The 13388-nt window shown below is 38.9% G+C and overlaps 1 protein-coding gene across 1 annotated transcript in view; it reads right to left on the reverse strand.

Moving 5' to 3' along the window:
- LOC122797116 (extracellular calcium-sensing receptor-like) overlaps window positions 1-13388 on the reverse strand; it is a 249860-nt gene that overhangs the window by 98748 nt on the left and 137724 nt on the right. The window contains exon 5 of the mRNA XM_044065912.1: window positions 5261-5384. Coding sequence (XP_043921847.1) covers window positions 5261-5384 — 124 coding nt within the window. The remainder of the gene's footprint in view (window positions 1-5260; window positions 5385-13388) is intronic.

The raw sequence follows: 13388 nt of genomic DNA on the forward strand, positions 1-13388 counted from the left end.
ACATCCACACGGAGCATAGTTTATATTACCTGTATGTGCCACTGCTGTTAGTACATAGTGTAGTATATCCACACTGAGCGTAGTTTATATTACCTGTATGTGCCACTGCTGTTAGCACATAGTGTAGTATATCCACACTGAGCGTAGTTTATATTACCTGTATGTGCCACTGCTGTTAGTACATAGTGTAGTATATCCACACTGAGCGTAGTTTATATTACCTGTATGTGCCACTGCTGTTAGTACATAGTGTAGTATATCCACACTGAGCGTAGTTTATATTACCTGTATGTGCCACTGCTGTTAGTACATAGTGTAGTATATCCACACTGAGCATAGTTTATATTACTTGTATGTGCCACTGTTGTTAGTACATAGGGTAGTATATCCACACTGAGCTTAGTTTATATTACCTGTATGTGCCACTGCTGTTAGTACATAGTGTAGTATATCCACACTGAGCTTAGTTTATATCACCTGCATGTGCCACTGCTGTTATTACATAGTGTAGTATACCCACACTGAGCGTAGTTTATATTACCTGTATGTGCCACTGCTGTTAGTACATAGTGTAGTATATCCACACTGAGCTTAGTTTATATCACCTGTATGTGCCACTGCTATTACATAGTGCAGTATATCCACACTGAGCATAGTTTATATTACCTGTATGTGCCACTGCTGTTAGTACATAGTGTAGTATATCCACACTGAGCGTAGTTTATATTACCTGTATGTGCCACTGCTGTTAGTACATAGTGTAGTATATCCACACTGAGCGTAGTTTATATTACCTGTATGTGCCACTGCTGTTAGTACATAGTGTAGTATATCCACACTGAGCGTAGTTTATATTACCTGTATGTGCCACTGCTGTTAGTACATAGTGTAGTATATCCACACTGAGCGTAGTTTATATTACCTGTATGTGTCACTGCTGTTAGTACATAGTGTAGTATATCCACACTGAGCATAGTTTATATTACCTGTATGTGTCACTGCTGTTAGTACATAGTGTAGTATATCCACACTGAGCGTAGTTTATATTACCTGTATGTGTCACTGCTGTTAGTACATAGTATAGTATATCCACACTGAGCATAGTTTATATTATCTGTATGTGTCACTGCTGTTAGTACATATTGTAGTATATCCACACTGAGTGCAGTTTATATTACCTGTATGTGTCACTGCTGTTAGTACATAGTGTAGTACATCCACACTGAGCATAGTTTATATTACCTGTATGTGCCACTGCTGTTAGTACATAGTGTAGTATATCAACTGTTAAGTAAACGTATAAAGTATGCAACAAGTATTCATGAAAAATTGATAATATTTTAACAACTGTGAATGTTATATTCCCGTTCCTTACACAAATAACTACCTTTTGACAGCATGACAAAGCCTACTGTAATAGTATGTCATAAGGAGTATTACAGCTGCTGGTAATTTTCAGGAAGGAGATGGGCTCATAGGGTCTTTGGTGTGTACTAGGCTAATGACCCTGGAGTCTTTACAAGCATAGCCCGTAGAAGTATCCTGGCATCATGCCGCCCAGTGTTATTTCCCAGTACCTCTTTCAAGTAGAGCCATTTGAGTGATCCCCAGGGTGAACTTTTTATTACCCATCCACTCATCAAGATTTTTCTTGAAGAAGGAGAGTGAGGTGCTCTGCTTAACATGTATGGGAAGTCTGTTCCAGAGGATGGGCAGTTTCTGGGTAAGGAATCTGTCCCTCCAGCATGTTCTGTTGATTGTGGTAATAAGGTTGAGGTCCCTGGAGAGTGTGGTGTAGAGGGATTGGGATTTTTTTAGATGTAGCATTTCTAACAAAGCTGGGTCAGACATGGCTTTGTAAGTCAAGCAAAGATTGCCTCTATGTAGGTGATATGAGACAGAGAATAGCTGGAGTCTTTTGAGTCTGTCCATGTAGGAAATGTGTTTAATGCCTAGGATCCTCTTTGTGAGGTACTTCTGTGGCCTCTCCAACTGTTGCAGGTGTCTCATGAGGTATATGCCAAATGGGGCATTATACTCAATGATTGGTATAATGAGGGAAGAGTAGAGAGAGACAATGACCTCTTTCTTCCTGGATGCAAAACCCTTGGTAATGAGATGTGCCATATAGAAGGACTTTTTGACCACAATGGCAATGTGGTGGTCAAAGGAGAGGCTGTCAACCTGCATTTCCAGATCTCTTATAACATCTTCAGTGTTCAGTGGGCTCCCATTAATGTGGTAAATAGTTTGAACTGAGATTTTACCAAAGGGGATGATGACACATTTTTTGGCATTAGGCTTAAGGCCATGGTTTTGACACCAGTCATTGGTCTCAGTGAGGCCTTTCTGTAGGATGTCTGCATCACTTGGGGAGTTAATAATGGCTCCCAGCTTGCAGTCATCTGCAAACTTGGCCAGCCAGAGTGCCTTTGTGTTGGGCTGGACTTCTGAGAAGTAGATGCCAAACAGGAGAGGACCCAGGATCAGTTCCTGTAGGACTCCACTCATGACTGATCAGCAGTCTGACTTGGAGTCTACTCCTTTTACACTGTGTGTTCTATCTGTGAGCCAATTTGCAACCCACCTAGTGGTATAGGGGCTGTTGCCTAGTTTGGCAAGTTTATCAATAACTCCCGATTGAGGAATCGTATCAAAGGCCTTGGCCAGCTTGAGGTAGGCTGTATGCACTGTCTTACCTTCATCCACCACCATGGTGACTGACTCAAAGAAGTCAACCAGGTTGAGCAAGCATGACCTTCCTTTCACAAAGCCAAATTGCATGGGGTCTAGAGTTTGAAGATTTCCTATATCTTTGTTAATCAGGTCCATGATGATGCACTCCATAGCTTTACATATCAGACTTGTCAGGCTAATGGGGCGATAATTCCGAGGGTCTGTAGTTGCTCCCCTTTATGAAGAGGGATGACTTTAGCAGTGCACCATTCAGTATGTGAGTGTTCCACAACCCATCCCATTACCAGCATGTATTAACCACTACTCTCCAGCTGTAACACATTGATATGGATTGTACACTGTTCCATCCTCTATATATGTGCACGGATTACTGCATACTAACTGACAGCAGTTATGTATGTATGCAAGCATAACCATACTGCATAGTACTCTGTTAGTGGAGCTGCAAAGTCCAGGTTTCTGCAGCTACAGGCTTCTCTCACTTTGGTGATAAATTCTACGTCATATGCATATTTATCACTATTGTTTTTCAGCTCCATTGAGGTTACATGGATTGGGCTGATTTCTGTGGAAGCATGTTTCCCCTAAGCCTTCCTTTCCCTGATAGCACAGTTATCCAGTGTCACTCAGGTATTGTAACTCCTTTGTATTGGGGTCATCAGCAAAGTGCAGGAGGAGGAGTGAGCCTTAATGCCATCACTGATGCATGGAGAGGATATCTTGAAACAGTGCCAGGAGGTCCTACCCCCTTATGTGCTGGCATCATTCACAAGGTGATTGCCAGTTATTGGGCATAGACCTCTCCTTAAGTGTGTCCCCACCCTCCTCCTAATGTGACAATACCCAATCATGGTCTGCTCATTCACCTTGTCCTGCTTTTGTCCATGGTTCCAGTCTTGATCCAGGCTGAAACCAAAAGGACCACTTGCTTCACTCCAGCATATTATTATAATCCCATCCCTCAACTAGAGGTAAGCAGGCATAGCCTCACAGTTCCTTTCCTCTACCAGTTCTTACAGGTACCTGGGCCACATAAATGAACCAAGGTAACCTGGATCATTGTTAGGGCTTCATCTCCGTATAACACATAGCTGGCTGACTCTGCAGGACTTGTAGACTTGGCACATAATATTGGATCAGTGAGTGTTTGTCAATATTGCCACTGTGTGCTATCAGGCCCTGGCGTATTACTCATTTCACAGAGAATAATATTCTGAAATACTGCATGTGAATACAGCCCATTATTGATGCATGCACTGGAGAGCTAAATATGGAGGCAAATATGTCACACAAGTCTTCCCACACATTTATGGCATTATTACCAATTCATACAAATATAGTATATTTGTCTGATACCAGGGTATTTCAACTTATTTATTATATCATATCAGGTGAGGTGTGTCATATTTTTGGTTTGTCATATGCAAGTACATGACTAGAGTACTCCTGCCTTGTGCTGTTGCTGAGGAATGCTTTTGCATGGAGGATACAACCTGCATATTGTGATAAGACCTACTTTTGGGAGGCTTCCTTTGGAAACTGCTTAATGTAGATAGCAGTGCTTTTACTGTAATGTTTGTTGAGGGTATCCTTTGTGGGTACTAATACATATTTTCCACATATGTGTATAACCCTTAGCTGTATCATATTCTTAGTGTAGAAAGCTGTTTTCCATTTGCAATTGTCCATAGTAGTATGTCAGATACCAGTATTATGTGCACATACAGTAGTTGCATAGATATATATATATATATATATATATATATATATATATATATGTGTGTGCCTGTGTAAAAAAAGTGAATCGTTGTGATATTTTAATATAATATGTTCTCTGTCTCTGCCTCCCTCTCTCCCTCCCTCTCTCTCTAATGTGTGTGTGTGTGTGTGTGTGTGTGTGTGTGTGTGTGTGTGTGTGTGTGTGTGTGTGTGTGCGTGTGTGTGCATGTGTGTGTGTCAGCATATAACTAATGTGAGCAAAGCAAACATGCATTGCATTTGTACAATGGATACAAATTTGTCTTGTCAATGTTACAATTTAAGTGCATACCACACATAACACACATAAACACTTACATTGCCCCTTAACTACAATAATAGCATTGAGGTACAATAGTGTAGGAATTTTTGGCAATGCTACTGGTATATGTTCAAATTCAACCATAACGTAGGCAAAGCTAACATACACTACATTAGTCTACTGGAAAAATTATCAGCTTTGTGAATATTACTAGTCCTCTGCATATCATATACAAATACTGTCTGTTTTATTGTTCCTTCAGTTACTATGAAAACTTTGGAGTAAAGTAGTGTAATATTTTTTGGATTCTCACTGAAGTTGTGTTCTAGTTTTATTTAGATTATTATTCATACCTTAGAATATCTCAATCTCCATTTAAGCTGAGGCCCCTCAAGTGCCTGATAGTTTGATAAAGGTTTAATGAATCTGACAACCATGGAGTGATACTGCCTGACACATGTCCTACTCATAGGTTCGCACACATTCAGTGTCGCACATAACAGTCTGTTAGACAGAAAGCATGTTTGAAAACTAATTATTCACCTGTGGAATTAGTTATCTCCCCCTCATTGCAAGAAACACAGTCAAAGCAGCACAGGGGTTGTCCTGGTTTTGCAGCTCTCCTATATCCAACAGGACAATCTTCATTGCAGACAGAACGTGGAACCTGCAAAAAAGATGAATGAGAATTATTGTTTAATGGTTTACTTTATGCAACAGAATGACTTGGTTTTAATTATTTAGTACAAAACCAAAAAGGATCACATAGTTAACTGCAACTGCACTTTAAAATACCCAGGAAAATGTGCATTCCTTAAGTTAAATATAAAACAAGAGGATATGCTCAGGTTCTGACTGATGCAGAACAGTAAATTCATAATTCAGAGATGGGGCATACTTAACCTCAGACTAATATCACATGTAGGGTTACCTCCTGTCCCTCTTTAGGCAGCACAGTCCCTGTTTAGGAAATTGCATCCCGCATTAAAAAAAAAAAGAAAAGAAAAGAAAAACAGCAACTCTCCTGAGATTTTTATTTTATTTACTAAGTTTCCTTTAATAGTTGCATAACACAATTATGTTGTCTCGGAAACAGCTTTAAGTTATATGAACTAACAGAAACAAGTCAAATTGTATAAAATTGACCTATTATTTTAACAAAAAAGTGAAGTCCACTATCTTAAATTAGTTAACAGTATGGCTTGTCTTGCAAAATCTTATATTTCCATAAAAATGTCACTTTCTGAGCACTTGAAAACCTGGTAGCCCTAATCATGTCTGCCTGCTTCCAACTGAAAAGACTTCCTCAATCCATGCTACAAGTTTTTTTTTTAATAGAAGCAGCAGGAAGCACAACTGCCTTGCTTGTGTTGTGGCCAGATTCCAAAAGGCTTTAGCATAGAGTAACATGACAAACTAGCAAGTTACTTAATGTACAACCCAAAAAATAGGGCTCTGCCAGCCCCCAATCAGAATATGTTAATGGAAACTGTCTGAACCCACTGTCTGACTCCAAAAGGGGAATCAAGCTTGTCTTGTGAAATAATTCAGCATTGTGAGGTTTAAATTGTGCAAGCCAAAATCAGTGGTGAAGCTCCTTGACATGAATGAGCTTCTCAGCAACACAGAAGCTCCAGCTATATGTGGAACTAGGTACTATGGGCAATGCCTGGTAGGAACCAGAATTGTCTTTAGCACCTAGTTCTACAGACAGGAAGTTTTACTGAAGGTTTCAAGAGTTTAATTGGGGGGGGGGGGTGTTCGTAGGACTGTGTTTGTGCATGATTGTTTCTAGTATGATCTGTCCTTAGAACTCCAACAAGGATGGCTCACTTTAATGTTTTCTTAAAAATACTACATATAACAGGAGACACAGAACTCAATGTACTCCCAGTAGTGGCAAACATAGGTAAAACTAAGTATATTCAATATGCATTATATTTACATAAACATGTTTAGCAACCACAAGTGCAATGAATATCATGGATATATAAAATAATAGGTTCAGTGTTTTATTATTATCAATATACTGTATCACTGTTTGTTAGTGAGATCTATGTATTTAGTAGGGTGGTATATTTACAATTTATTGTATCTCCAAGTTCTTTGTAATAGGTAGAGCTGATAACATGTTGTTTATGTATTTGTGATTATTCTGTCAGAAGTGTACAGATGTCAGTAGTAAAGGAATGCTGTGAGTACGTAAAGCATTCATATTCATCTGACTTTGATGGGTGTTATAATATGGTTGACGGGAAGCAATACTGTAATAACATGTGCTAAAGATATCTGACCAAAAGTCAGGCATGTACATGGAGGAGGCAACCTAAGAGTAAGATATTGAGATAGAAATTGACTTTCGATTTGCATTGCAACCGCTATATTCCTTGCTTAGGCATACAAAACCATTTTGTGGTATACCTTCCACATACTGTACAGTCAGAGAATGAACTCACCACATGTGTAATGCCTATACTACTAAGTGGAATCAATTGTATTCTGGTAAAGGGTGGTATGACCCATGTAGCATCACAGGTCCTGGCACCAAACAAGCAGTTTAGAGTCACCCTGTGCTTTTCCAGTTTGGTGAGTGCAGAGTATGTATGCCTAGCTATAGAGTCACCTATGACTGAAACATTTCCTTTTGTGAAAGCAGACTCAGTGGCCCTTATGGACTTAAGCCTACTTTCCTAATGAATCTTGGGTGAGCTATGTGGAATTGTACTATATTCTAAGAGGCTAGCTAGACCAAATTGTTCTTAACAGCCTAATCATAAGTTATGAGCCTAACATTGTGCTGTGATTGATGTGATATTGTGGAGGTAGGATACTCGCCAATAGTGGACCGATGCAAGAAGTTTACTTCAATATTTCTTAAATATTTACATCTCCTGCTGGTTGCACTATCAATTGCTAGCAGTAATAAACATTTGCTAAGTTGTTACATGGCCTTAGAATGGCTAAATGCAATCAGACTTTCTACAGATGGGGTAAGAGCAGACTGCTGAACCACATTACCAGAGAGTGGAGGACTGGGGCTTGTTTAGTATTTTGGGGTTGGAAAAAGACTGCTATAGTAGACCCACAAGATTTAAGGATGAAGTATTTGTAGTGCTACTCTGACGTTAGTTTAGAGGATAACTTAGTGAAAAGGTAAAATCTTCCACTGGTGTTCCTATTCCTGGCTATTACTAGCGATGGTCACACTACAGCTTCACACAGGTAGGAATCAATCTTTCTTGTTCCTTCTCTCACCAGAAGCAGAACAGTAACACTAATTGCAAACTGGTTCCTAAGAAGAGGATCAAAGGCTCTCCTCTTACTCAGCAGTCTTGCCCAGAAGTTACAGAGGTGTACAGGCTTGTTGAAGCATTCTCCTTGTAGATGTCCAGGATAACACTCTCAGCAGATAGCACAAGAGCACGACAAGTTGCACAACAATTCAGAACTAAAACTGAAAAAGTTTCCTCCAAAATGACAAACAGACCAATCAGGGAATTACAACCTACACTGCCCACTCAGAGACAGTCATGAATCAATTCATTTTTGCTCCATCTCTCACCAGAAACTGCATGGTAACACTAATTCCAAAGTGGGTCCTAACAAGCAGCTATCAGGCCTTACAGTATGATTGGTAGTTTCTAGGAATTCTAGAAAATAATGACCTTCTGCTTATTCTCTCACCAGGAACAAAACAGAAGCATTAATCCCAATATGATTAATGAGAAGAGGACTTTAAGCTCTCCACTTACTAGTAGCCTTGTCCAGATACTGCAGATATTAAAAGTAAGATGGCAAAAGGCGGTTAGCACTTCTAGATATTGCAGAACTGTGATGGTAGGAAGATGGGAAAGAAAGGGTAACATATCATAGTTAGAATAAAATGAATACACTTGAAAACACACTCTGGTGTGTTACAATGGTTTCACTTCATAAATGTGAATTGCTGAAATATCAGATTTCAGTAATTCGTGTCAATGAAGCCGAAACCACTAAATAACGAAAGTGCATAATCGCGAATAGGACTATGTTGAATTCGCACTTATGCATTTTCGTTATCATGTGGAAGTGTTTGGCTGGGATGGTGTCTGCAGTTTAAGGTGATTGAGTGTGCGTGTTTTTGTAACTTGCACAAGTGGGTCAGGGTAAGGAGGTGGAGGTATGAGTGTATGTGTTGGCTGTGTGTGATTTTTTATTTTTTTACTGTTTGTGCGATCTTGGAGTTAGTATATATAAGCAGGGGGTGTGGGGGGAACAGCCCCCCACGTGGGGAGTGCAGGGGGGGTTTGCCCCCCTGAATATGTGTAGTGTAGGTGTGTGTCTGTGTTGTGTTGTATTTCAGTGTTTTGTGCTGTGGGTGTTATGGTTTGTGTGTTGTGTGCTGTATACTGTGTGTTCGATGTTGGGATTTCATGGTTGTGAGGTGTTGGTGTTTTAATGGTTTTAGTTTTATACTGTCGAAATGTTGAAATTCGATATTTCAGCATTTCGGCAATATGAAGTGAAACCATTACAATGTGCTTATAACTAAAGCACAGTAAAGTGGAATGTTTTAAATCAAAAAAATAAAACTGAAATGTACAAACAGCTATAATGACTGTAAACAAAATGAGAACTGCAGCAGGGTAAGAACACAATACTTACAACTCTTAGCAGTCAATATAAAGTAAAAAGTAAAACTAAAATATTGTATATTGAACCAGACTAATTTCACCTGTTCCTGACTTTCAACATCCCTAGATCACAGGTGCACTGTGTAGTTTCACTTAGTGCCTAGTACTGTGACCCAAGTGTTGAGGCCACCGTTATAGTTATAATTTCTAGTTTATGACCCTGTTTGTCTATGGAAACTTCTATTTGAATTTATGTTCAAGCAATTGTATATTTGTTGTATAACATCTTGTTTAATTTGTTTCTCAGTATTCTAACCACTGTATGCTGCATCATTTGTAAAACTCTGATTGTACTCCTTTTGTATGTTCTATGCCCTTTGTACAGAATAGCTATGTTTATATCATTTTTATTACTTTTATTATTTTTTTATAATTTTTTACTATGTATCTGGAGCTTTTCTCCCTGGGCCTCCACTGAAAACAGTCACCTTGTGTCCAATCAGACTAACCCTGTAAACAAATGGAAAATAAAATAAACAAAAAATAAATACTCTTTGTAAGTATTTTATAATCCTGAAAATGAGCAAGAATTAAGCAATGTCCATTCAGGAGATGCACTTGATAATTTCAGATGCAGGAACATGAAGCCAGATTCCAAAAGATTTGTGAAACTTGGTGCAATGACCCAAATTCATTGTATGATTTGCAGGAAAGCAGGTATTATGCTAATGCATCTCAGTACAAGTATACTCCCTTAGTGTAATGCAACAAGCACAGGCAAGCAGTAATGTCAGCATAATGTCATACATAACCAGAAATGGCATGCCTAACAAGGAATGTCCATAAGTAGATATGGTACCATTAGCAAGGCATGAGTACAGCATTTAAACAAAGCCAAACATACTTGTCCTTGATATGGACTAAAGGAATGACAGGACATCTGGTAGTTAATGCAGAGGTTAAGGTTGTAAGCTTTAGCTCTTGTGGACACATGACAATATGTAAAGTTTTTTTGTGTACAACTGACACAATAAGACAGTCATGAACAACTCAAAACCTGCATGTCGCATAGGTACACATACAAATCAATGACACTATGACATAGCCATATGTACTGCCATGCAAAATGGCACATTCGCAAAAAATGATGTAATTGTAAAAGGTAACAGTGTATGACTAGAAAAACGTGAGTCTGTTATACACACCTGTAGCACACCAAAAAGTGGAGTAAGACATTTATTTCACAAAATAAGCAAGGTCCGAGGGGTGGCTGAATAAGCTGCAAAATAGCAGCAATGCAACATACTACAGGAATGCTACAGAGAATGTGCAGCGCAAAGGAATGTAAACAGTTGCTACTGGCAACAAAGGTGTACATACAGTGCACAGAATAAGCAAAAGGCTCAGGATAGTGGTCTTGCTCAGGACTGTTTCACAGTGTAAGTACTATGACATATAAGAGGGCACCAATATGATAGAAAAATCACTCTGCAGGACGTATGAAACCATATAATGCCACAGTCCACTGAGACTCAGCTACCCACAGGCATAGATGCTATATTTATCTGCCAAACAAACATTTGTACTGAGTACTGCATGGGACACAAATGCCTAATACACAGTAGTCTCATGGACATATTCCACAGGGGAAAGAGTTACACAACATTGTCTAAGTTAGTGATGCTCATCTGCTGTGGCAAATACAACATAAACATCCACAGTGCCAGTATGACAATAAAATATATATGCAAAGCAGACAATTGTGAGGGTGGCCTAATGGTTACGTTGTTGACCTTATAGACACAAGGTGCAGGGTTTGATTCTCACATGGGTAATTGGCTAGGCCTAAAATGTCCCACAAGGGCAGTTAGCCTAGTAGTAACCTAGGAACCTATTTGTAGATGACATCATAGCAAAATTGCATCACAGTGGGACATGTGGGGAATGCCAGAAATGTTAGAGGCTGTAGTGGCCCACGCATGCCATATGCCATCACCTGTAGATGTAGTCATGTCAGATCTGTCAATATGACAGCTTTGTTGTCAAAGGCAGACTGCACCTACAGTGTTACTAACTGTGGCAGACAAGGTACAATAAGAGCATTCATGAAACATAATGGGCCACAGTACATGAGTACAATACAAGTGACTGCCCACCTAAACAGAAAGCTATGATTACTTATGAAATAATTGTCTGAAGCATTTGTTGGACCTGTAAGAGTCATAATAGAGCAAATAGCTATATATCATTACAACACACTGACAGACAGGACTGATGACTACAGCAAGAAAACAATATCCTTCCACCCCCCCCCAGCAAAAAAGCAACATTACCCAATCTATAGACTGTCAGATTCCTCCATATAACTTGTGCTGCTGACATTACAATATCATAGAATAATGTGGCAGTAACATGCAAAGCACACAGATAAACCCCAAAGTTGGATGTGTGTTATTAACAAACGTCCATGATTAAATATTGCATGGGAATAAAGTGATGTTTTTGCAAAGCAGTAAAACTTTGCATTGTGGGTAATTTACATCTTGAAGCAATCTTAAGATCACATTAAAAGTAGACTGTAGTGGTCAGAGCTTTACACATTTGTCTGACAATATACACCATAACTATAATCATGTTATGCTATATGTAATGACATATCATTGAAACCTTAGTGGGTTATGAAATTACCTCTCACCCAACACATGCAGGTTACACATCATATATTTGTCAACATGAAACAACATATGCACAAAGTGAACTTTATGGGGCAGACAGCAGTGCATGGATGCGTACCAGAAATGCACCTTGATATCTACAAAAACATATGAAATGCTGCTCAGTGCGATAGCACACATACAGCTTCACCTAAGTGTGCATGCCAGAACAGCAAAGCCCACCACTAACCTTGACAAGATGAGGTAATAATCACCTGTCCAACAGATGAACAGACAAGATGTGCATACTATGAAGTTAAAACACATAATGCTGATCACAGTTAATGCTTATAAAGCAGTGATACCTTCAGCAACTATAGACACTGCTACTAGCAGCCAGAAACAATCTAACCAACACAAGTAGCTTGCATACAGTGAAAGCAAAGTTATAATCTAAGAGCTGACTACTATTTTGGATGTCTCAGCTAAGTGAATTTTACAATACCTTTCGCAGTATAAAAATTGTTAACTTACTGCAATCTGCAATGGAAAACATAGACCTTAGTTTAGCATGTGCATTATAAATGACAGTAGCAACACCATATATGATTGGTGTTGCATTTTCTGAAGCATGTATAAACATTTGCAGTTACTGTGTCAACTGCAGAGCATTCATAAATAGAAACAATGAAAGCCCATTAAATTTAAAGGAACAACCACAGCAGCAAAACAAACACACAAATGCCATGGCTCTCTCCCACCACTGTTCCTGCATTCAGTGCATACATTTTATGCACATGGCACCATTACATCCTCTGTTCTGAACATCTGCAAAAGTATACAAAAATCAGAAAATTATTATAAATACAGAAATGTATGTATCTTATGCATTTGTACATCAAATTTATTCTCAAACTGGATAATGACATTATCTCAAAAGATATCAAAATATAAAATGTAAAGATGTTAACATGTCCATGAACCATAACCACGTAGCAGTAGTTATACATGCCTGTGTAGAATTATTTTACACACAGGAATACCTGACATCCAAGAGGATGCAAGCTTCAAACCTACAAGGGTAACCTAGACAAGAATCTAGAACCTCATCCACCTAGCTACATGTGCTGTGCTGGAGCAGTATCCAGAAAGAGGTCTTGCAATTCTCTCATGTGTGAGCTGTGAATGCACATCTAACCTACACTATAATGTCACAGTCATTCATTTTAACTCAGAAACTAGACAATATTGAATGTATGGCAAGTAAAATGGTAAGATGTCCTGCTGTATGATGTGAAAGATGACCCACACATCATTATAAGAAGATTGTTTCAAGACACAATTTTAGTGGTGTATGTATGGCATACATATAGGTAGGGTAGGTGTGTTTGTAAGTTATGTTGT

This window comes from Protopterus annectens, chromosome 3.part0 (genome assembly GCF_019279795.1).
Source record: "Protopterus annectens isolate FY-2018-M chromosome 3.part0, PAN1.0, whole genome shotgun sequence".
Taxonomy (NCBI): Eukaryota; Metazoa; Chordata; order Ceratodontiformes; family Protopteridae; genus Protopterus; species Protopterus annectens.